The 25,300-nt window shown below is 38.5% G+C and overlaps 2 protein-coding genes across 11 annotated transcripts in view; one reads left to right on the forward strand and one right to left on the reverse strand.

Moving 5' to 3' along the window:
• Positions 1-13,813, forward strand: part of GPSM2 (G protein signaling modulator 2) — a 63,096-nt gene extending 49,283 nt beyond the window's left edge. For 2 of the 5 annotated variants that reach the window (XM_059078596.2, XM_067041180.1), the window contains 3 exons: positions 1,848-2,007; positions 2,888-3,105; positions 13,002-13,811. In XM_059078596.2, the coding sequence (XP_058934579.1) occupies positions 1,848-2,007; positions 2,888-3,105; positions 13,002-13,229 (606 nt within the window). In that variant the 3' untranslated portion in view covers positions 13,230-13,811. Of the gene's footprint in view, positions 1-1,847; positions 2,008-2,887; positions 3,106-5,299; positions 6,231-13,001 lie in introns of those variants that run through there. The other 3 variants (XM_067041167.1, XM_067041171.1, XM_067041169.1) reach the window with 3 other exon arrangements.
• Positions 13,814-14,861: 1,048 nt separating this feature from the next.
• The window catches only part of CLCC1 (chloride channel CLIC like 1), a 34,173-nt gene continuing 23,734 nt past the window's right edge, over positions 14,862-25,300 (reverse strand). For 2 of the 6 annotated variants that reach the window (XM_059078653.2, XM_067041201.1), the window contains exons 5-12: positions 24,781-25,002; positions 24,391-24,531; positions 22,945-23,038; positions 21,354-21,451; positions 20,931-21,077; positions 18,638-18,979; positions 16,875-17,165; positions 14,862-15,180 (exon numbers count right to left, since the gene is read on the reverse strand). In XM_059078653.2, coding sequence (XP_058934636.1) covers positions 16,905-17,165; positions 18,638-18,979; positions 20,931-21,077; positions 21,354-21,451; positions 22,945-23,038; positions 24,391-24,531; positions 24,781-25,002 — 1,305 coding nt within the window. In that variant the 3' untranslated portion in view covers positions 14,862-15,180; positions 16,875-16,904. Of the gene's footprint in view, positions 17,166-18,637; positions 18,980-20,930; positions 21,078-21,353; positions 21,452-22,944; positions 23,039-24,390; positions 24,532-24,780; positions 25,003-25,300 lie in introns of all 6 variants that reach the window. The other 4 variants (XM_067041192.1, XM_059078658.2, XM_067041215.1 and 1 more) reach the window with 2 other exon arrangements.

A 25,300-nucleotide genomic window follows, 5' to 3' on the forward strand; every position in this document is an offset into this window, starting at 1 on the left:
GGAGCCTTTTGATATTTAGAGTTTTTAGAGGCTTTTTGCCCCTAGGAAAAAGTCTTTTTGTTAGTGATTAAGACAGTTGACTATAGCTTATGTACATACTTACTCCCAAACCTCAAGCTTGACATGTTAAAAATTGTGCTGTCTCAAGCCCTCCTGTTTTCCTTACTTCGATTAAAGGGATACCATGTATACTATACTGTCACCCAAGCTAGGAATGCAGGTGTCATTCTAGACTCCCTCTCCTTCATTGACCACATCCAGTTAATCCCTATATCACTCAGATCTGCCCTGACCACCCTCCCCCCACCTTTAAAAAAAAATCTCTGCTGGGCTTCCCTGGTGGCGCAGTGGTTGAGAGTCCACCTGCCAATGCAGAAGACACGGGTTCGTGCCCCGGTCCGGGAAGATCCCACATGCCACGGAGCGGCTGGGCCCGTGAGCCATGGCTGCTGAGCCTGTGCGTCCGGAGCCTGTGTTCCACAACGGGAGAGGCCACAACAGTGACAGGCCCGTGTACCGCAAAAAATAAAAATTTTTAAAAATATTTGCTACTATGTCTTAGTTCTTAATGTACTGCTTTATCTCTTACCCAGATTTCTGGAATAGGCACCTGAACTGACCCCTTTCCTTGCACTATTAACCCTTGCAATCAATTGGAAGGGCCAGTTCTGTTTCTGTACAAAACCGCTTAAAATTGGCTATTACCAGTGCTTCTCTTATGTCACATAGGATGTCTTAACTTGTTAGCACGTCATACAGAGGTCCTTGTGTTGGCCTCTTCTTCCCCTCCCCTTTTCACCACCCTTGCATACCCTTCAGTTCATTATCCCCTAAACACTACAAAGCTTTGGAATTGCGCATTAAGCAGTGTGAAACATCTCTACCCTGCAAATGCTTATTCACTCTCCAGGAACCGACTCAAATATCACATAAGTTTCTGCTGTTTCACTTAAGAATTAGTTACACCCTTCTCCCAAGGCTCATAACAGTTTGCATATATATGTACTTCTATTATAATACTGTCATTATGAAAACTAAAATAATTACTTTTATTAAACATTAGTTATTTTATTTTATTTTTTATTTTATTTTATTTTTTTTTGCAGTACGTGGGCCTCTCACTGTTGTGGCCTCTCCCGTTGCGGAGCACAGGCTCTGGACGCGCAGGCTCAGTGGCCATGGCTCACGGGCACTGCCGCTCCGCGGCATGTGGGATCTTCCCGGACCGGGGCACGAACCCGTGTCCCCTGCATCGGCAGGCGGACTCCCAACCACTGCGCCACCAGGGAAGCCCAAACATTAGTTATTTTAGTTTTGAAGCTTTCCAAATAAAATATAACTGGTACCCCTCTGTCTCAAATATTCATTTATTTGAAGTTTATATTTTTTCAGGATCTTCAAATCTTTAAATACAATAAAAGACCTTAGAAATCACTATGCCAGGAAAATATACATGCTTTCTTACTAAGTTTATCAGTTCTTAGAAAGACTAGTTTACTTAAATTCTGTTGCAGAATCTTAGAACTGAACTTTGAACCTGTGGTACATGCCTGTATCACTGATATTTGCATAATTTATTCAGTATCTGTAGCAGTTCCCCTAAGTCTGAGGTACATTTATTTAGCTTTAGGAATACAAGGATTAAAAAATAACTAGAAATGCTTTTTGTTAGTTGGATTGAAATAACTTTTTATTACCAAGTGGTTGGCATCTTGTATAAAGAAAATGTCAACTTTTTATTTTTAATCTTCATTGTTTACCATTTGCATTTGAGGTATATATGATATTGTTTCATTGATGATCTAAGGATAATGCTGAAATATTTAGATTTTCTCTCAATATTTTAGAAAATCAGTGCAGATACTATTGGAGATGAAGGGTTCTTTGACCTACTGAGCCGATTTCAAAGCAATCGGATGGATGATCAGAGGTGCTGCTTAAAAGAACAGAACTCCGGATCAGCTTCAACAGCAGCTTCTGCCACTCCCCCCAGAATGATGCTACAAAGTAAGTTATCTGTGCTTCTCCTGCGATTTGATATTCTTGTGATTTCTGAGAATTTAGGAGGTACAGTAAAGGAGCCTGAATCAAGGTATATCTGAAACGCTGGTATCTGTACAGTTTCAAACAAGGTTTTGTTTCAGTTCCCCTATCTGTATTTCTAGTCCAGTGCACTTTCTACTAACTATATCATACTGCCTCCCAAGTTTCCTAGGGGTTGGGGAAAAAAAAATCTAACTTTAAAAAAATAAAAATGAGGAAAAAATTATAGTTATACCTACCTTATGATTACATGTAAAATGCAGATACTTCATATGTGGATTAAAAAAGAAAAGCCAAGACAGACCAAAGAGGAACTTATGGCCATGGCTGAAGCTAAGGCTTGCCTGAGCCTTCAAAAGGTCTAAGATAGGTTACTTAAAATTTTCTATTTCAGCTACCAAAAGACTTCCCCATAGACCAAGACTTGCCAGCAGCACTTAACTTGAAGTTTAGTTAGTTAGCTGAATGTCCTATCCAGGGCATGGGATAAAAATACTGTCCATTCATCCTGGTCTGAGAAAGTATGTGAGAAAAACAATTTAGTTACCTTCTGAAATCTAGCCCCATATCCTATAAAGTTACATATTGGGTGACATTAGATAAAGGGAAATATAGTCAAGTCTGAATTACCTCCAAGCAGACCATCTGAAGTACTCTGGGATTCATTCTTCCCTCCCCACCCATCTAGTCTGGACCCAGCCTATCAGTGACTCTCAGTGACACAGCTAAAGCAGGAGGGTAGAAAGGGTGTTGGGAGTGAATAAGGCAGAAAGAAATTGTATGTATACAATAAATATGCTTAAATAACTTTATTATTTTTGGATTTTTTTTCCTCTATTCATAGCACCATCTGTTTCCATGGTGTCCCCCAACACAGATGAGTTTTTAGACCTTCTTGCCAGCTCACAGAGCCGCCGTTTGGATGATCAGAGAGCCAGTTTCAGTAATTTGCCCGGGCTTCGTCTGACACAAAACAACAGTCAGTCAGTACTTGGCCACCTGATGACTAATGATAACAAAGAGGCTGATGAAGACTTCTTTGACATCCTTGTAAAATGTCAAGTATGTCTGCCTATTTTTGTCATTCCATATATATAGCTCAGATGTTGTTGAGAGCTTTGGCAGTATTATGATTCTAAATTGGGAAAAGCTCATTTTGTATTAGAAAGGCAATAAGTTGATTATTCAGGGGTCCATCAGACACTGTAACTCCCTTATGATCGCTTCGTATTTTGTGTTCCTTTTGGCTGGTGAGGTGGGATGTTGCTGATGACTCCCTCTGAGCTGTAGTACAGACAACAGGAGGAGGCCCTCTTCTGAATTTTAGGAATAGCATCAGGAGCAACCAGTGATTAATATGGAGAGAGTCTAGCTGGGGCCCTTTCTAGACAGTTTACCATTTGGGAGAAATGTATATATTGAGATAGCTTTCATATTTTAGCTGTTTTAATAATTATTAACCAAAATGGTTAAGAAACATCTCAAATGGCTTGGACAGGACCATGAGAAAAATAATGCTTATTTTCACTAATAACAGACATTTCCTGTGCCTAACCCTAGTTCTGTGTTCTATGTCTGTTTTCTCATTCATAAAAAGATGAGATGATGATCTCTCATTCATTCAATCAAAATATTACCAAACACCTTTTATGTTCTGGGCACTATTCTAGATATTGGGGATATACTTTTTAAAGGATCCTACATTTTAGCGGGAGAGACATTGAATATCAGTGTGTGTGTATAGATACATAGATAGGTAGTATATGTCAGGTACTGATACTTGCTATAAAGAAAATTAAAGCAAGATAAAGAGGTAATGGGTAACCAGGGGTGGTGGTGGTGGTGGTTGATGGAGCGTCTGTTTTAGACCTGGCGGTTAGGAAAGACCTTTCTGGGTTGACACTTGAACACAGACCTGAATGAGGTAAAGCAGTCAGCCATGTGCATATTTACTGGAAGAGCGTTCCACGCAGACACAGCACGTCCCCTCTTGGATATAGAAGCTTAGCAGGTTCAAGGAATGGCAAGATGGCCAGTGTAGTGTGACTGGTGTAGAGTGAGTAAAGGGTAGAGGAAAGTGCTACAGGATGAGGATGGAGAAGTGATCAGTGCCTAGATCATACAGGCTCTTGTAGGCCATGATGAGGTCTTGTGTCCCAGATGCGATAGGAAGACATTGGAGGGTTCTGGGAGATCCTGACCATTGTTGAAAGAATGTAGTGGCAAAGGGTGTTTGTTAATAGGAAAACCAGCTAGGAAACTAATGTGGTAATAAGGCAAAAAATATTGGTAACTTGGACTAGCATGGTGGGAGGAGTGATGTGATAAGTGGTCAGAATGGGGATATAACTAACTTGAAATTATGGTTGGTTGGCAAGACCTGTTAATAAACTGGATGGCGGGTATGGAAAGAGAATCAAGGATGATTCCTACCTTCTTGGCTTGAATAACTGAGTAAATGGATGGTACCATTTACTGAAATGGAGAAGACCAGAGGATAGAGAGGTTTGGGGAGAAAAGCAAGAGTTTTACTTTAGATATGTAAATGTGGGAAACCTAATTAGACATTCAAGTGGAATAGGCACTATTAAAATAAAAACCTGGAGCCCCAGAGAGAAGTAACTTTAGGGGTCATCAGCATATGGCTGGTATTAAAGCCCTGGGAAAGAGATTACCTAAAGAATAGATAAGGAAATAGGAAGACTAAGCCCTGGGCGCTGGAAAACCACTAGTGGGATAAAGGAAGATGAACCACTGAAGCAGGAAATCAGCCAGAGATTTGGAAGAAAACTTTGAGAGTGTGGTAGAAGCCAAGTGAAGAAAGTGTTTAAGGAATGTTCATCTGTGTCAGATGCTGCTAAGAAGCTAAGTAAGATGATGGCTGAGCCTACTAGATATGGCAACATTTATAATTGTGAAAGATGCTGTTTTAGTGGCATGACGGGGCAAAGGACTGAGTGGGTTGAGAAAATGGGAAATGTAAAAGGGGAGATAGTATACAGAAAAAAGGGAAGGCAAAAAAATGAATCATGAGTTGGAGGGGGTTATAGGATATAGGTGGGTTTTTTCTTATTTTGAGAGTTAATATACAGCATGTCTGCTGATGGAATGATCACATAGAGAGGGGAACCAGTGATGCAGAAGAGTATAGGATAAAGAACAGTTTTTGCATAGGTGAGAAGGAAAACAGTATATGTGTACAGATTTGGAGGTAGAAGCAAGTAGGAATTATCTCTGGTTGCTTTTATTTTTTTAGCAAAGTAAGAAGTAGAGCTATTTAAGGCAGAAGACCTAAACAGACATTTCTCCAAAGAAGACATACAGAGGCCAAGAGGCACAAGAAAAGATACTCAACATGGCTAATTATTAGAGAAATGCAAATCAAAACTACAGTGAGGTATTGCCTCATACAGGTCAGAATCCCATCATCAAAGAGTCTACAAATAATAAATACTAGAGAGGGTGTGGAGAAAAGGGAACTCTCCTACACTGTTGGTAGGAATGTAAATTGGTAACGTCACTATGGAGAACAGTATGGAGGTTCCTTAAAAAACTAAAAATAGGACTTCCCTCGTGGCACAGTGGTTAAGAATCCTCCTGTCAATGCAGGGGACACGGGTTTGATCCCTGGTCTGGGAAGACCCCACATGCCGCAGAGCAACTAAGCCCATGTGCCACAACTACTGAGCACGCACCACAGCTACTGAAGCCTGCGTGCTGCAACTAGGAGCACAGCTACTAGAGCCTGCGTGCTGCAACTACTGAAGCCTGCACACCTAGAACCCATAGTCCTCAACAAGAGAAGCCACCACGATGAGAAGCCCACGCACCACAACAAAGAGTTAGCCCCTGCTCACAGCAACTAGAGAAAGCCCAATGAAGACCTGACACAGCCAAAAAAAAAGACAATCCAATTCAAAAATGGGCAAAGAGGCACAACACTGTAAACCAAGTATACTTCAATTAAAACAAACAAAAAACAAAAAATAGAGTTACCCTATCATCCTGCAGTTCCACTCCTGGGCGTATATCTGGAGAAAACTCTAATTTGAAAAGATACATGCACCCCTACATTCATAGCAGCACCATTTACAACAGCCAAGACATGGAAAAAACCTAAATGTCCATTGACAGATGAATGGATAAAGAAGATGTGGTACATAAATACAATGGAATACTACTCAACCATAAAAAAGAATGAAATAATGCCATTTGAAGTAACATGGATGGACCTAGAGATTATCATACAAAGTGAAGTAAGTCAGAGAAAGACAAATACAATATGATATCACTTATATGTGGAATCTAAAATGTGATAAAAATGAACTTATCTATGAAACAGAAAGAGACATAGAAAACAAACTTATGGTTACCAAGGTGGGGAAAGGGTACAGGGAGAGGGATAAATTAGGAATTTGGAATTAACATATACACACTACTATACATAAAATAGATAACCAACAAGGTTCTACTGTATAGCACAGTGAACTGTATTCAATATACTGTAATAAACCATAATGGAAAATATGAGAAAGAAAATATGTGTAACTGAATCACTTTGCTGTACACCAGAAACTAACACAACGTTGTAAATCAACTATACTTAATTTAGAAAAAAAAAAAATAGAGGGACTTCCTTGGTGGTCCAGTGGTTAAGAATCTGCCTTCCAATGCAGGGGATGCAGGTTCAATTCCTGGTCGGGGAACAAAGACCCCACGTGCCAAGGGGCAACTGAGCCCACATGCCAGAACTAGAGAGCCCATGTGCAACTACAGCACCCACGCAACGCCACAACTAGAGAGAAGCCTGCACACTGCAACAAAAGATCCTGCATGCTGCAACTAAGACATGACGCAGCCAAAAGAATAAATAAATGAATTAATGAGTGAAAGAAAAATAGAGCCATTTAGCAGAGATTGAGGTTGGAGCATAGTAATTATGAAAAAAAAAAGGAAGTGGAGTATAGTTGACTTGGAGAAACTAAAAGCATGCTAACCAGGGAAAACAGGGTTGCTGAGCTATGCTGAGGTTCACAGTCATGGAACTAAGACTGGTCAGTGCAGTTGTATATTTTTTCCAGTCATAACCAGCTGCTTAAGGAGGCAGAGAGAGATTTAATCAAGCTTTGTTTTGCCAGAAGAATAGGATAGAGGGGGAGAGCAATGTCAGGAAGTGATTTTAGTAACAGACTTTGGAACCTGGACTGTGTCTAAGAAGGGACGTAAGCAAAGGTGTGAAAGTGAAAAGTGGCAGGGGTCTCAGTGGATTCAAGAAATGCTTAAGTTACTTACCTAATAACACACCATCAACATATATAAAGCAAAAATTGACAGAACTGAAGGGAGAAATGAGTTTTTACAATAGTTGAAGACTTCAATCCCCACTCTCATTATTGGGTAGGACAACCAAGCAGAAGATAAGGAAGAAAACAGAGGACAACACCATGATAAACGAACTATATCTAACAGATTAGAATAATACACAACAGAACAGAATACACATTCTTACATGTATATGGGACACTCTCCAGGACAGACCATATGTTAGGCCACAAATTAAGTCTCAACAGATATCTTAAGATAACATACAAAGTATCTTCTCCAACCAAAATATAGGGTAAGTTAGAAGCAACAGAAGGAAAAATTGGAAAATTCACAAATTTGTAGAAGTTAAACCAGTGGGTCAAAGAAGAAATTGAAAGGGTAATTAGAAAATACCTAGGGACTTCTAGTTATCCAGCGGGTAAAACTCCGCAGTCCCAATGCAGGGGGCCTGGGTTCAATCTCTGATCAGGGAACTAGATCTGCCCATGCATGCCACAACTAAAGAAGCCCACATGCCGCAACTAAGTGTCCACGTGATGCAACTAAGAAGTCCGCATGCCACAACTAAGAGCCCACCAGCGCACAACCAAGTGTCAACATGATACAACTTAAGATCCCATGTGGGCTTCCCTGGTGGCGCAGTGGTTGAGAGTCCGCCTGCCAATGCAGGAGACATGGGTTCGTGCCCAGGTCTTCCCACATGCCGCGGAGCGGCTGGGCCCGTGAGCCACGGCCGCTGGGCCTGTGCTCCGCAATGGGAGAGGCCACAACAGTGAGAGGCCCGCGTACCGCCAAAAAAAAAAAAAAAAAAAAAGATCCCCATGTGCCACGAGGAAGATCCTGTGTGCCGCAACTAAGACACAGTGCAGCCTAAATAAATATTTTTTAAAAAACATAAGAAACCTAGAGACTAATGAAAATGAAAACACAATTTACCAAAACTTATGGGATGCAGTGAAGGAGGTGCTCAGGAAAATTTATAGCTGTAAATGCTTACATTAAAAAAGATCTCAGATCAACAGCCTAACTTTACAACTTAAGGAACTAGAAAAAGAACAACAAACAACTTAAAACTAGCAGAAGGAAGGAATAATAAAGATTAGAGCAGAGGCAGATACAACAGAGAACAGGAAAAAATAGAGAAAATCAACAAAATCAAAAGTTGGTTCTTTGAAAAGATTAACAAAATTGACAAACTTTTAGCTATACTAAGAAAAAGAGAAGGTTCAAATTACTAAAATTAGAAATGAAAGCAGGGACATTACTACTGATTCTACAGAAATAAAAATAATTATAGGAGAATGCTATGAATGACTGTATGCCAACAAGCTGGATAATCTAGATGAAATGGGAAAATTATTAGAAACACAAAACCAAGACTGAACCATGAAGAAATTGAAAATAGATCCATAATTCATGAGGAGATTGTATCAGTAATTAAAAACCTCCTGACAAAAGAAAAGCCCTGGACTTGATGGCTTCACGGGTGAATTCTATTTAAAGAACACCAATTCCAAAAATTGTAAAAAAGGGAACATTTCCTATTCCTAAGTAATTATATGATGCAAATATTGCCCTGATACCAAAGCCAGTTAAGACTTTATAAGAAAACTATAGACCAAATCCTTTTTGAATATAGATGCAAAAATTAGCAACAAAATACTAGCAACCAGAAGCCAGTGGCATATTAAAAGGATTATATGCCATAACCTGATGGGATTTATTCCTGGAATGCAAAGATGGTTCAGCATATGGAAATCAATCAATGTAATATACCACATTAATAGAATGAAGGAAAAAAAACACAATCATCTCAGTTGATGCAGAAAAGTCACTTGACAAAATTCAACACATCTTCATGATAAAAAAACAAACTAGGAATAGTAGGAAACTACCATGACATAATAAAAATCATTTATGAACCACACACACAGCTATCATCATACTCAGTGGTAAAAGACTGAAGGCTTTTAAGATCAGGAACAAGACATGGATGCCCACTTTGCCACTTATATTCAACATAGTACTGGAAGTTCTAGCCAGTTAGGCAAGGAAAAGAAACAGAAGGCAGCCAAATTGGAAAAGAAGTAAAATGATCTGTTTGGAGATGACAGGGTCTTATATGTAGAAAATCCTAAAGATTTCACCAAAAAACTATTAGAACTAAGAAGGAAAGTTACAAGATCAACATCCAAAATCAGTTGCGTTTCTATACACTAATAATGAACAGTCCAAAAAGGAAATTAAGAAAACAATTCCACTTAAAATAGCATCAAAGAGAATAAAATACTTAGGAATTAACCAAGAAGGTGAAAGACTTGTACAGTGAAAACTACAAAATATTTCTGAAAGAAATTATGTATGACGTTAAGTCCCTCCCACTGGAAGACTTAAGATTGTTAAAAAGTCAATACAGTTTTGACACCTGACATAATCCCATCACTCCTCAGTTGTGGTATAGTGTGAAGGAATGGTCAGACCAGTATACTGGTCTGACAATTATTTAATAAAGTGAAAAAATTTTTTAAAAAGTCAGTACCACCCAGAGTGTGATCTACATATTTAATGCAATCCCTATCAAAAATTTCAGTGGTAGGGCTTCCCTGGTGGCGCAGTGGTTGCGAGTCCGCCTGCCAATGCAGGGGACACGGGTTCGTGCCCCGGTCCAGGAAGATCCCACATGCCGCGGAGTGGCTGGGCCCGAGAGCTGTGGCCGCTGAGCCTGCGCGTCCGGAGCCTGTGCTCCGCAACAGGAGAGGCCACAACAGTGGGAGGCCCGCGTACAGCAAAAAAAAAAAAAAAAAAATTTCAGTGGTGCTTTTTTACAAAAATTTAAAAATCCATTCTAAAATTCATATGGAATCTCAAGGAAACCCAAATAGCCAAAACAATCTTGAACAAGAAGAACAAAGTTGGAGGACTCACACTTCCTGATTTCAAAATTATCACAAAGCTACAGTAATCAAAACAGTGTGATACCAGCATAATGAGACCCAATGGAATTGAACAGACAGCCCAGAAATAAACACTCTCATATACTGTCAAACAGTTTTCAGCAAGGGTGACAAGACCATTCAATGTGGAAGGAAGTCTTATCAACAGTTGATGCTGGGAAAACAAGATATCCACATACAAAAGAATTAAGTTGGACCTTTACCTAATACCATATACAAAAATTAACTCAAAGTGGATCAAAGACCTAACTATACGTGCTAAAAAACTATAAAGCTCTTAGAAGAAAACGTAAGGGGAAAGTTTCATGACTTTGGATTTGGCTGTGGTTTCTGGGTTACGACACCAAAGGCACAGGCAACAAAAGAAAAAAAAGACAAACTGGACTTCATGAAAACTTAAAACTTCTATGGATCAAAGGACACCATCAACAAAACAAAAAGGCAACCCACAGAAAATATGTGCCAATCATATAACATAAAGATTAATCCAGAATATAGAGAACTCCAAAAGCTCAACAACAAAAAACCTGATTCAAAAGTGGGCAAGGAACCCAAATAGATATTTCTCCAAAGATATACAAATGGCCAATAATTATAGGAAATGATGCTTGACGTCACAAATCATTAGAGAAATGCAGATCAAAACCACAATGAGGGACTTCCCTGGTGGCCCAGTGGATAAGACTCCATGCTCCCAATGCAAGGGGCCCAGTTCAATCCCTGGTCAGGGAACTAGATCCCCCATGCATGCCGCAACTAAGAGTTCACATGCCACAACTAAGACCTGGTGCAACCGAATTTAAAAAAAAAAACCCAGAGTGAGATACCACCTCATGCCCATTAAGATGTCTATCAAAACAAACCAAAAAATGCAGAAAACAGCAAATGCTGGTGTGGATATGGAGAAATTGGAACCCTTGTGCACTGCAGGTGGGAGTATAAAATGGTGCAGCTGCTATGGAAAACGGTATGGCAGTTCCTCAAAAAGTTAAAAACAGAATTATACGCAGTCCCACTTCTGGGTGTGATTGAAAGCAGGGACTTGAACAGGTATTTGTACACCCATATTCATAGCAGCATTATTCACAACAGCCAAAAGGTGGAAGCAACCCAAGTGTCCATCAGCAGATGAATGCATAAACAAAATTTAGTGTACATAAACAGTAGAATATTTTCAGCCTTAAAAACAAGCTGCAACATGGATGCTGAGAAATATGCAGTCACAAGAGGACAACTACTCTGATGCCATTCATGTGAGCTAGTTAGAGTGGTCCAATTAACAATGACAAAGTTGAATGGTGGTTGCAGAGGCTGGAGAGAGGGGAGAATGGGGAGTTGTTTAACAGGTTTAGAGTTTGTCTTGCAAGATGAAAAAAGTTCTGGAGATGCATGGTGGTGATGATTGCACAACAATATGAATGTACCTGATACTGAACTAACTGTACACTTAAAAATGGTTAAAATGGTAAATTTTATATTTATTTTACCTCAGTTTTTTAAAAGATGATTTACTGGGGTAGTACTGGGGAGCTTGGAAAAACAGGAGTCCGTGGTCAACATGAGATATTTTAAAATCATGATTTCAAAGACGGTGCAGTTATCGAGAATGACTGTGTCTGGCCTCTGACCATGGGAGCTAATGGATAAGGCAGAGGGCAAGGATGAAACACCAGAGGAGGGGAGGTCTAGGAACTGACCTGAGTGTTGGATAAACTTAGAGGACAGTGAAATGACCACGAATCGTGACGGGAGAGATGATGAAGAGTGAACCAGGTGTGTGTGGAGGGTGGGATGGCGCTGACTAGGAATCCGGGCAGCTACGGCACCCTCACGGGGCGGTGGGGCTAAAACGCTCGGGCGTGTTAGTGCACAGCGCCTAGCAACACGGGGCGCTCCGATGTCAGCCATCACATTGCTACTTGTATTCTTGAGTTACAATACCAGACACTGTCCTGTAGACTTTTTAAGTGCTTTCATTTGATCAAAAACATTTCTAACGTACTTCTAAAACTGTAAGTCAGAACTTGAAGGAAAAATTCACTCTGGGTTATTTATTTCCTTAACAGATTTTATTGCCTAAGATGAGGGTAGGCAAATTTTTCCTGTAAAGGGCCAGAGAGAAAATATTTTAGGCTTTTTGGGGCCCTATGGCCTTTGTTGCAACTGCTCAACTCTGCCCTTATAGCAGGCAAACAGCCATATACAGTTCACAAACAAGCATGGTATTGAAATGAAAGTACTGTTTACAAAAACAGTGGGCAGTGGGTTATTGTTTGCTGACCCTTGGCCGAAGACAGTATTTATAAGGTAGTGATGTAGGGTTTTTGTTCCTCACATGATATTCGTAAGGATTTGGTACATTGTATTTGGCGATGCCTGTTACAGTAAGATTATAATCTTGGACATAGGTGACCTTGCATCTTAACTAATCTTAACCAAAGCCATGAAGCTATGGCGTCATAATACTTGTTATACACAATACGTGTTATGCTCTGATTATATAAGTCATTTCAAATAAAAGATCTTACTAGGTTTCAGGTCTAAAGAGTGAGTAAATTTCCAAGAGGCAGTAAATGTTTAAAGCCACATTTTCTTGTTGTGAATGACAGACATAACATACCTTGGTGCTCTCCTTCTCTGCAGAATTTGTATTTTAATCTCTTTCTTGTAAATTTTTAGGGATCCAGATTAGATGATCAAAGATGTGCTCCACCACCTGCTGCCACAAAGGGACCAACAGTACCAGATGAGGACTTTTTTAGCCTTATTTTACGGTCTCAAGCAAAAAGAATGGATGAACAGAGAGTTCTTTTACAAAGAGATCAAAACAGAGACACTGAACTTGGGCCCAAAGACCTTTTGCAGAGTAATGCTCTGTTGGAACTTGAAAATTCAGGAAAAAAATAAGCAAACCACTAGTATACTATGAATATCTTTTTAAAAGCGACCTTATTTCCTTTCAGAACACTGCAGGTAAATTCAATCTATTACTTTTTTCCTTCAAAGGAGAAATTATAGCACTGTACTGCAGCTTAAAATGTTTTTAGCATGATGTAAATAGTTAACCTTTGATAGCATAGTATTAATTAACATTCCTCTGGACACTCGTTTCAGTGTAGAGGTGTCTTAAAAGGTGCTTCAGCAACTTCTGTTACTACTGCTTGGGATTATGTTCTTCAGCAACTTGTTAGATTCCTTTACCTAGTATTTGTAAAGTAGGAAGTTAAATGAATCTAGCCTAGGATTTAATCCTCTTGCTGAGGTAGATTTTTTTTTTTTTAACTCTTAATTGACAATGGCTCTTTTTTATACCGATATAGTGAGAAATTATGCTATTTCATAAAAATAATATACTTGACCAATGTGTAAAAAATTATACAGTCTATTAAAAAAAATCTAGATTTTTTTCCACTAAGAAAATCTCTATTTTCAATATAATTTTTGGCCAAAACCATTATTAAAGAAACAAAAATAAACTTCTTTAGCGTGTTTTGGCCTCTGTGTAATTTTTTAAATAACTAATTTATATATATATAAGTACAGATATGTATACATTTTTTTTTGTGTATATATATATATATATATATATATATATATATATATATATATAAAATGGTTTAAATTGTATGTTCTGTTCCAAAATACTGTTGTAAAACTTTTTAGGACCTAATGTCAGAAAATCCAAAACCCTCATGTGACTCTGTCAAGAACCTAGGTCACAAAAATTAAGTATGAAAGACATAGGTTAAGCCCTCAGTTGTCATTAAGCCTCTTCCCAGAAACTGAAGGTGGTTGACAAGGGGACATAATGCAACATGACGTAAGTTTAGCAAAAGCAAGTCAACAAGGATGGGACAGAGCTGGGCCTGGACTAAGGCTGAATTGCATAATAGAAATGCCCATGCCTGGAACAAGTTGGCAACTCATTCACCTCTGGTTGCTTCTGATTCTACACAGCTGGGATGGGATCTAGGCATCAGGGCCTTTGTTCTTTCTAAAAATCCTCCAGGCGATTTTTATGGGCAGTGAAAAGCACTTCTACAAATAGCCAATGTTTTAAAAAATGAGAAGAAAGATAGTTACACAATCTGGACTCACATTAAGGGCTCAGAGGAAAAATAAAAGATTACTTTTGGTTCTGAGATCAGACACAAATTTTGTCAAAAGTACTAACTGGGCTTCCCTGGTGGCGCAGTGGTTGAGAGTCCGCCTGCCGATGCAGGAGACGCGGGTTCGTGCCCTGGTCCGGGAGGATCCCTAATGCCGCGGAGCAACTAAGCCCGTGAGCCATTGCCGCTGGGCCTGCGCATCCGGAGCCTGTGCTCCGCAACGGGAGAGGCCACAACAGTGAGAGGCCCGCATACTGCAAAAAAAAAAAAAAAAAAGTACTAACTAACACCTGGATTATATTATGTTTTATATATTATATATAGGGTATAATGTCCTGGATTAGCATCCTTTTAAAACCTGCACTTAAATTCCACTGGGCTTTTTCTTACAAGCATATTTACTAAGCAAAGACAGCATACCAAACCACAATAATGTAAAAATAAGTGTTTATTTTGTGTATATGGTAGTTCTCAGACCCTGTAAACATTCAGCATTATCCATTCCACTTAAAAACTGCTTTTGAAAAGCTATCTGCCCCACTCTGATTTTCCTAAAAGCTCCTTACTATAATCCTTAATTTTAATGATAAATATTGGCTAGACAATAAACAAGCCTGTTTCTTCTAGTTATAAACTGGCTTTGATATGTTCAATTTGCTTTAATAAGTCTTCCCTGAATTGCTGTCACCTTTCAACAGCAGTACCTTGCTGCCTTGCTGTCAAAGTAGATTTCATCCCCAAATGGTTATCTGTAATGAAAGAATACAAAGGTGATCTTTTTCTTAAATTTTCTTTTTCTTAAATTTTCTTTTAAAGATTCATTTTGGATTGATAAAAAGCAGTCAGAAGTGCAAAACAACATTAACTGTACTCTCACAGTTACAGTCTATCAACTGAGGCATTCATTTCACAGCTCAGAGGATAATTAGCACCTTCGGACCATACAATCAGTGTGAACAGGCCTAGCCCCCAGATGACTACTTTATATTCATCGATGTTCACAAATCTATCCCAAACTGCCGGCATCCCTACATGACTACTGTGTTATAAAGTTTTATATAAAATCCTTTTGCATTTCTTGGAGAAAATTACCTTTCTGATTAAATACTAATGTTTGCAGTACTAAGCTAGAAAATAATATTAACACATAAAATTAAATTGTTACAGGCATCTAAGTGATGCTTCTGGGAGCCAAAAAGGGGGTATTTCTGCATTTCACATTAAAAAAAGTATCAAAAAGCAAATGCTTTAAATACATCTTTTTTTCTGAAAGAAATGCCTGCATGAAAATTTTAAGACTATTCCTGACTGGTATCATTTTTAGTAAGCAGCTGAATATAAATTGTAGTGTGAAGGTTAAAATAAAGGATACCCGAATATGTGTAATATATGTGCTTCCTAGTTAGATCTTGTGCAAAATTTATACATTCCTTTTTAAGAAAGTTTAAAAGGAAGAATAGTTTAAAAATCAGAATAACTAATTTGAAATGTTGATTATATCACCTGTCTAGGGTTAAAAAAAACACCCTACTCTTTTCCTTATTGTGGTATTATTCCTCTCTTTGTATAGATCTCTAGAAATTAGAACTTCATATGGCTTGGACAATATGGTTTACTGTAATATAAATAAGATATAGTAATATCTAACAATCGCAACTGCTGGGATTCTGAGTAGCAAGGAAAACAGGTATTATAAAGCCTGTGTACTTCATTTGCTGGGGAAATAAAAGCCATTCTCAAAGGATGTATGACTGAGATTATGGACTTAACAAGCTATGTAATCTAAATTCCCCTGACAATCTTCAGTTCTGTCTTAGCTAAGGCTAAAGTAAAAGGGGTGATAAGGAAGCAGGCCCAGTAACAGTGGTGAGAGTTGAGAGATGAAGGCTGATCTGCAGGCAGCCTACATGAGGCAGACTGACAGTGGTGATGCAGACTCTGCGGCTGCACTAAAATGCTGAAGTGAATGAAGAGGGTAAGCATGACTATAGTGACTTTCCTTAAATGTTGTTTTTGAGTACCTACCACTGGAAATATTCTGAGTCCAGTGCACAACAAATCATTCTGTTAACTAAAGTAGGTATCACAGGACTTCCACGCGGCAACACACACTTTGGTGAGTTGGTTCCTATATATGCCTGTAAACAACAGAACTTCTTTTTCAATGTCCCCTAATTCAAACTGGCCTTTATGATTATTCAAAATCATTAATGCTTGCCATATGTCACCTATGAGATCCTGTTCCAGAATTAATACTTCAAAACTTTACAGGATGCATCTTAATATGAAAGATGAAATTAAACAGATACATGCATGCTTGTTATTTCTGATTGTCAGTAAAAATACTGATGTTTAAGTTGGCACCTGTGTAGTAAATAACAGAATATTTGTAGAGAAGAAGAAATAGCTGTGAAGAGTATACTTTACAAAACCCAAAGATGACCTCAGAGCTGTGGTCCATGTCTGTGTTCCTCTAGCCACATGGGCTGCAGTCTGGATCCCTTCCACACAACCTCACTGTGGTGCTTGCTGGGCTGGACGTGCTGCCTTCCTCTGGGCCACCTGTGGCGTCAGTCCTGAGCTGGGCCTTTTCCACTGCAGGGGAACCTTCCACACTCTCTGGTATCTTTTGGCCAGAGACAGGCTTAGCAGACTGGCTGCTTTCATTCAGTGTGCTTTCTCCTGAGATTCCACCAATTTCTTTGGGCTTTGTATCCAAAATAGGTGATTTATGCTACAAAGTAGAGAATTAGTGTTTTAATTGTTTAATTAACATAATGTGAAGGTTTGTAATAAACATGTTCAACAAGTTCCCACACAAATCTGTTATAGCAAACGTTGAACTCTTTCAAGTCCTGGTTCCAGTGCTGGATTATAATTATATAAATGTTATTAAGCCTCACAGAATTGTACATGGAGGAATGGGAAACAGGATATGCTAGGTAGTCTAGTGATGCAGCTTAAGGAAGGGTCAGGAAGACTGGTGACCAGTACTGCTAACTCCTCTTGCTAGTGAGAATAATTCATTCAACAAATATTTACTGAGCATACGTTTAAGTTTTAGGTGCTGGGGATAAAAGACAACAAACAGACAAAAACCCCTGCCCTCCCTGGAATTTACATTTAAGTTGGGAAGAGAATCAGGCAATAAATTAACGAAGTATCATGCTGGGGGTGGGAGGGTTGGATAGCTGTTTAAATTAGGGCAGTCTGAAAAGATGACATGAGCAAGTGCTTGAAGAAATGAACCTTATGAATATATGCGGAAGAGCATTCTAGATCGTGAACAGCAAGTACAAAGGCTTGAGTTCAAGGAATAGGCAGGAGGCCCTTGTGGCTGAAGGAGAATGACGGTGGAGGGGGCGCAGGAGGAGAGAGCAGCATGGTAACAGAGGTGGGAAGCCCTAGGCCATCTTGATATCTTTGGCTTTCCCTTCAAGTGAGCCCGGAACTCACTGGAGGATTTCTGAGATGAGTGACAGATAACCATTAACTATTAAAGCTGAAAGGAACATCTTAATTTTCTAGATGCAGGCAGATATGTTTCTTCTAAGGAACTCCATGGTAAGGGATTCTACAATTTCCTAGATTCTACTGCACTTTTTACTATTTCTCAAAGGTTTGCATCTGCAACCTAAACTTTGCAAATGACAATACAAAGTCCTCTCTCAAACAGAAATGGAAATGTCCCTTTAAATGGTCAATAATGGTGGAAAAGAGGCCTCACCATTCCACGGGTTAAAAGTATAGTCTAGCCAGCCAACGATATAAAAGATTTGGGAAAGCGAGGGTTTTGGTCCTTTCCCAGCTCATTCTTCCATCTATAGCTAAGGCTTCAGGGCTCTCCTGCGGGTTGGCTCCCTAAAGCTCCAGGCCTTCAGTGAGGACTTCTCTCTGATCTCTTCAAAGGTAGAAATTTCAGTCATGCTCACTTGTTGGTTTCCTATGAAATGTCATTATGAATTACCATCTGTTCCAAAAAATTAGTGTTAAACACTATTTAACATAAAAATTAAATCTTATTTCTTCTGAGGAGGCTGGACTAACTTTTGACCTTTCTAAAGGGGGAGATAGAGTGAATAATTATTATCACTGGTGATATAATTAACCATGAAAAGTAAGAGTAAAAACACTTAACTAAAAGCACTATAGGAAGCACTTACACCTAGTATGAAGGGACAGCGAAATAAACAGTTGCTGACTTACACTGGGTACCACCTTGGGATGCTCTCTCGCCTCTGCGTCTGGTAAATCAAATGCCGGAAGCACTTCAAGGCTCTTGTTGCCAGTCTGAAATCTCAAGTCAACATCTCTCTCTCTCAAAACATCTCTTCTACCCTCACATGTTTTGTCATTAGGGCCTTGCTCAATGGGGCCCGTTTGGCCCCTATAATAGAAATCTGCATCACCTGCTCCACCACGGGGTCTATAATCAATTTCCTGCTGCCATCTTCTTTCACCTGGCTGAAGTGCCTGGGGTGGTTCTCTTTCAGGACCACCCACATGTCTCAGCATATTAACTGATTTTCCAGCACCATAGCAGAAACTCTAGAAGGAAAAGAAATACATATTCCTGAGTACTTAATGGCTGACTTACAACGAAATTTTGAGGTGCTTTCCACGGTGCCAACAAAATTTCATAACTTGTGGCATTTATAGACATAAACATCTTAATTTCACTAGGTTTTCTCTAGATTAATACAGGGCCAGAGCAGCCAATAAAATTTGAGAAATCGTCAAGTATTAAGTAGACATTTCAATCAGCTGGACACATTTTTATTGAATTATAACAGCAGTTAGGCTAAAGCCTAGAAATTTAAAAGGTATTAACTGTCTGATCATTGTTCATGTGTTGTCTACATTCACACACATCATATAAGGTAAATGCTGAAAATTAAAGTTGTACACCATTATGTAAATATTATTTATTTTTTACAAACTCGCTTTAGCTACAGCTAAAATTCAACAGGTTTTGAGTCACACTCCAAGGGAAAAACTAGGCAGCAGTTCTCAAAGTGTGGCCCAGTGACCCCTCAGGGGATCTCTGAGACTCTCAGGAATCTGTGAGGTAAAAAGTTTTCATAATACAAAGACATTAGTCTTCTTCACTCTCCTGTTGTACAGCAGAGTCTTGTGGGGCGCTAGAGTGACTGCCTCACCCTGATGGCTCATGCGCTGTGTGCTTGTGTATACTTATATTTTTAAAATTTCTGGTAAATATCAATAAATAAACCTCCCACAAACAAGTGCTCTTTGTGGTGTTCAATTCTGAAGAATACAGAAGGGTCCTGAGAACAAAAGTTTGAAAACCATTGTACTAGAGATACTACTCTTTGAAGACAGAGCAGCAAAAGGCCTTTTCTTAGGCAGCAGATGAAGCAACAAGCGATGAAGGGGTTTTGCTTATAATTTCAGTCTTAGAGACTAAGCTACTACTATACAACTAACGTCACCTAACAAAACCATATCCCTAAACCAATGAATCCTAATCACAAGCCTAAAAACAAAATAAGAATAATTTTTAAGTAAATAGATCATAGTGAATTTTGTATCCTTAAGGGAAGACAATTCTTTAATAATTTCCCCTGGCACATCTGAGTTCTTTGCATTTTGTTTTGAGACAACTGCTTTATTAGGGTAAGGGCTGAAAATCAACCAGAAAAAGAGCTGAAGAGACCGTGGATGACTGACAAGTAATATTGTAATATTCCTTAATAAATGTCTGCTCCTGGATTCCCCAAATTGTTTCTTAGTACACCCACCTCTTTCTACATCCCTTTCTGATTCTATGTTAAACCCAATGTTCTTCTGTTCTCAGTGTGGCAAAAATTCAGACTAAAATAAGGTCCCCTTTCTCAAAGAGGACATAACTGATATCATGTGTATTAATTCATGAAGTTTAAAGAACAAATGTTAAAGGAGGGTATTATTCTAAATCACTGCTTTGACATCTACAATCAAAACTTGAGAACCAGGGCTTCCCTGGTGGCGCAATGGTTGTGAATCCGCCTGCCAATGCAGGGGACACAGGTTTGGGCCCTGGTCCGGGAAGATCCCACATGCCGCAGAGCAACTAAGCCCATGTGCCACAACTACTGAGCCTGCACTCTAGACCCCACGAGCCACAACTACTGAAGCCCATGTGCCTAGAGCCCGTGCTCTGCAACAGGAGAGGCCACCGCAATAAGAAACCTGCGCACCACAACAGAGTGGCCCCCGCTCGCTGCAACTGGAGAAAGCCTGCGTGCAGCAATGAAGATCCAACACAGCCAAAAATAAATAAATTAAATTAATTAATTAATTTAAAAAGAAAACTTGAGAACCGTTTACTTGCTTAAAGGAATGTACAAGTATAAACAAACATTTATCACTTAAAAATCATCTTTTCATACCATTAAGCATGACTTAGCCTGATTTACAACATAAAAGAAACCTAATAATTTCAGAATTGCCTTTTTTCTGTAAATCCTGTTAATTGTTAACAGTGCTATATACTAACCAGGACAGCTAATGCCATAATTATCAGCACTGGAATGTGTAGTAACACTGGGATCTCCTTCATGAGTGCTTTAATAAATTCACCAGCTCCTTTTCCAATATGCTTCAATGGCTCCGTGACAAAGTTGGTAAATGTAACTGCTAGTGCCTACAACAAAAGACAAAAACAACTTAATTTTTTTCCTCAAAGGTTTGAGGGATATAGAATAAGCCAAAATCAACTGTACTGAGGCTGAAATTATGAAATTCCATACATTTAAATGTTATCATATACTTTTCATGTGAAAATCACTGTGTAATGGAAGTATTTTTTTCTAGAACAAAGGTTTATTATTAGCAAAATGATGGTAAAAAACAATTTTAAATAAATACAGAGACTTTTTACTTGCTTTGTATAAGTAATTTTCACAAAATATATTCTAACCTTTGTTGGTGGGACCAACAAAATAGGGTTGACTAATAAGAGCTCATAGTATTTTTGGCATGAGTCATCCTTATAGGTCCATGAACTTCTAAGCCACTCTATTTAGAGAAACAGACAAAAACAGTCATTTTTTTAAAAAGTTGCACTTCATTCCCAAATAAGACAATATTTTAGTTTTAACTGTCCCTCTCCCCACAACCCCCAATCAATTTTAAACTGTTTTGCAAACAAACTCCCAGTAACAGTGATTTTTAAAAATTTCATCTTATGTCCAAAATGTTTATTTTAAAAATCCATTCAAATTATACAAGTCTTATACAGGTAAAATATATTTTATTAAGATTTCTAAGAGGTAAACAATTAAAAACAGTTCTTTACACACACAAAGGAATCCAAGTAAAACTGGGGAAATCTGAGTAAGATTGGTGGCTTGTATCAAAGTCGATATTCTGGTTGTGATACTGTACTATTGTAAGTATGCAAGATGTTACCAGTGGGGGAAGTGGGTAAAGGGTACACAGGATCTCTCTGTATTCTTAACAGCTACCTGTGAATCTACAACTATGTCCAAAAAATTTCAATTAAAAAAGTCAGTTCTTTACTTATTTTACAAAATAAAGTAGAACATTAGTTCTCTCACTTTCTCTAAATCAGACTCATGTACATTATGTACTAGCATGAGCTACAGGAGGCATTTCGTTGTTCCTTGAAGCCAGGAAGCAAGGCTGGGCTGGGCTGGCTCCCATATCTTTTCAAGAAAATTAATTTTTTGGACACCTTGATTTGTTGCTGAGATTCTATTCTGGGTCAGTCATTACGGACTTGGATTTATAAAGAGACTTTGATCATTAAACCATTCCCACTGTTAGATACCTATAACTAAAGGCAGTTAACATTAGTGAGAAGGTTCATAAAATTTGTGAGAAAAAGTAAAATAATTCCTAATAAAAAAAAACAGTATAGTAAAGCTACAATAAGATTTCACAAGTCAATATAAGGAGATTAAATCAAAGATGGAAATGAATTCATATATACATTGATTCACTTCTCTAATAAACTTCTGCTGAGGACCCAGAATGTGCCAGACACTGTGCTAAGGACTAGATGAACAAAAGTGAGTCTAATGCAGGGAGACAGATAATATAAGAGCCAGCAATATACACACTTTCTATCCCTTTCCTGTCACATTACATGAACACAAAAGTCACTGGTCTGAAACCTAAGACTCTTCTTGCCTGTTCTGATACTAAAGATTCAGTCATGGAAAGCCTCCTTCTGGCATTTTATCATTTCTTTGTAATTATTAATATGTTTTTTCATTCTCAGAAATTCTACTCAAAATAAGGCCAAGGGGGGGCTTCCCTGGTGGCGCAGTGGTTGAGTCCACCTGCCGATGCAGGAGACGAGACATGGGTTCGTGCCCCGGTCCGGGAAGATCCCACATGCCGCGGAGCGGCTGGGCCTGTGAGCCATGGCCACTGAGCCTGCACGTCCGGAGCCTGTGCTCCGCAACGGGAGAGGCCACAACAGTGAGAGGCCCGCGTACCACAAAAAAAATAAATAAATAAGGCCAAGGTAACCAACACCTTACCCAAGAGACTTCCAGTCCAATCCATGTTCTCAGCACACACATTGTTTAATGGCTCCATCTTGGCAACTTCAGCCTGATGCTGGGCAAAGGCTAGCTGACCAACACCAAAGGGAACCATGAAACGCTGCTAACAACAAAGGTTACACCTACACATCCTAAAACCTTAGTTCAAAGTGTGTCTTCACCATTCACCCAAACCAGATTTAAAAATTTTTCACAGAAAAAAATACATATTATTTTTTTAAAGTGGCTCTTTTCAGCTCATGGCAAAAGAGTCTTAATGCAACAGGTAAAGAACTACAATTGCCTTCTTTGTAAAGTAATTATGAGGAGGAAGGAAAACCTTTTTCCTAAAAAGATTGTTTTAAAAATTAGTTCAAATATAGCTGATATCATGCCCCCCAATATAGCTATACATATTAAGTGACTATTCATTCTCTTATACAATTCATGACAAAATGGTGTTTTGCTTTGGATGATTTTTAGCACAAATGACCAATATGCCTTTTATAAATAAAAGCCCTGGGGGAAATCACTGAGAGAACAATTTTCAACCAAACTATCTTCTTTCCTCCAATTTGTAAATACTTAGTTCTAGAAGCTATAGAACTTATAGCTAAGGAAATATCACAATGATTTAATCATATGAATTCACTGAAAACAGTTAGTTGGCTATTTGACTCACCCTGCTAAAAAGGTCTAAAATTTTCCTTAAATGATTATGCTATCTTGACAGGAACAGTGCTTCTTCAAATTTCTATATATAACGTGGTCCTGATTTTTAAAGAATTAAAAATTTGGAAAAAGTTTATAAAGAAGTACCTCAAAATATCAACAGTGATTATCTCTAGGTGGTAAAATTATAGACAATTTTATTTTTTGGCCACTGCACGCAGCTTGCGGGATCTTAGTTCCCCAACCAGGGATCGAACCCAGGCCCCCAGCAGTGAGAGTGCCAAGTTCTAACCACTGGACTGCCAGGAAATTCCCTAGACAATTTTTAAGAATTAAATTTCTCTGTATCTTTCTATCTTTCCTATCTTCTCTACCATAAATATACCACTTTTATATTTAGAAAATAACCTAACTTTAAAAAACAGTATTTTGGTATCACTTCTAGCAAATAAAAAGACATAACCCAAATTACCTACATGAGAATTTTTCAAGTGTGTCTACATAACTCTATTCTGATTTAGCCGTCCAGATGCCACCCATCATCAGGAATTGGGATATGAAAATCAGGACTGCACATTTTTCCCCACTAACTGGTCAAGGACCCAAAACACCAGGGACGTCTGAGCAGCTGCCAATTTCCTCACTATCACCATCTCCAATCACTGCCTCCTGCCCTTGTCTGAAGCAAGATTATATACTAGCTCTAAATGGATTACTCTTTCATTATGAAATAACATTTGAAAACTTAAAAACCTTCTATCTATACAATACCTTATATAAATACATCCAATTCCATCCCAAACTGATGAGAAAACTGATGAATAAAACACGTCTCAACTGGGTGTACCAACGAACATACGTCCACAGCTCAGTAGCTACTAACACCACGATGCAGAGCAGACACAGAAGCATCTCAAAAACAGAAACAGAACAGAAAGAAGAGTTACCGCCAAACCATCCTTCCCAACAAAAAACACTGGTCAACAGCAAAAACAAAAGAACTGCACTTGAATACGCAAAATCATTTGTACCATTTTGCTGCATGTTCATCAACCCAGTATCAGTGACTTAGTATGAGTTCTCAACATAATCATGGTGGCGTTTTTAAAGTGTTTTAAAAAATAAAAACATGTTGATCGTGTCCCCCTCATCCCATCTTACCATCAATACATTATACGGATCCACTCCAAAGGAATCTTCAAATTGCCACTTCCATGTTTCAAAATTATGAAACTTGAAATTAATTAAAATATCACTTAGTGCATCATCCAAGGCTCCTGGCTTCCAATCCTCTCCACTGAGAAACTTTTGTATTTCTAACAAGGTTTGTCTTTTAAGGATAATCTCGGCATCATAATGCATATCACCTTTGTTTTCATCAGGCTGAATTAAAGTTGCCAAAAAAATAAACAGAAAAGGAGAATTTTATCATTATATTACTCAATGAAATATTTTAAGACAAACGCTAATTTGGAACTAAATATATAATTAGTTCACAATATTTCACAGGTATAAAATGAGTAATAATATCTACCTGTCTGTCTCACAGGCCAACATGAAAACCAAAGATAATACACGTGAAAAACACTTCAAAAATTATAAAACTCCATGCAAGTAACATACAGTACATTTTACTAAATTACAGTTGATTCCTGCTATCTGCAGTACTTACATTCTATAA

This window comes from Kogia breviceps, chromosome 1 (assembly GCF_026419965.1).
Source record: "Kogia breviceps isolate mKogBre1 chromosome 1, mKogBre1 haplotype 1, whole genome shotgun sequence".
Lineage (NCBI taxonomy): Eukaryota > Metazoa > Chordata > Mammalia > Artiodactyla > Physeteridae > Kogia > Kogia breviceps.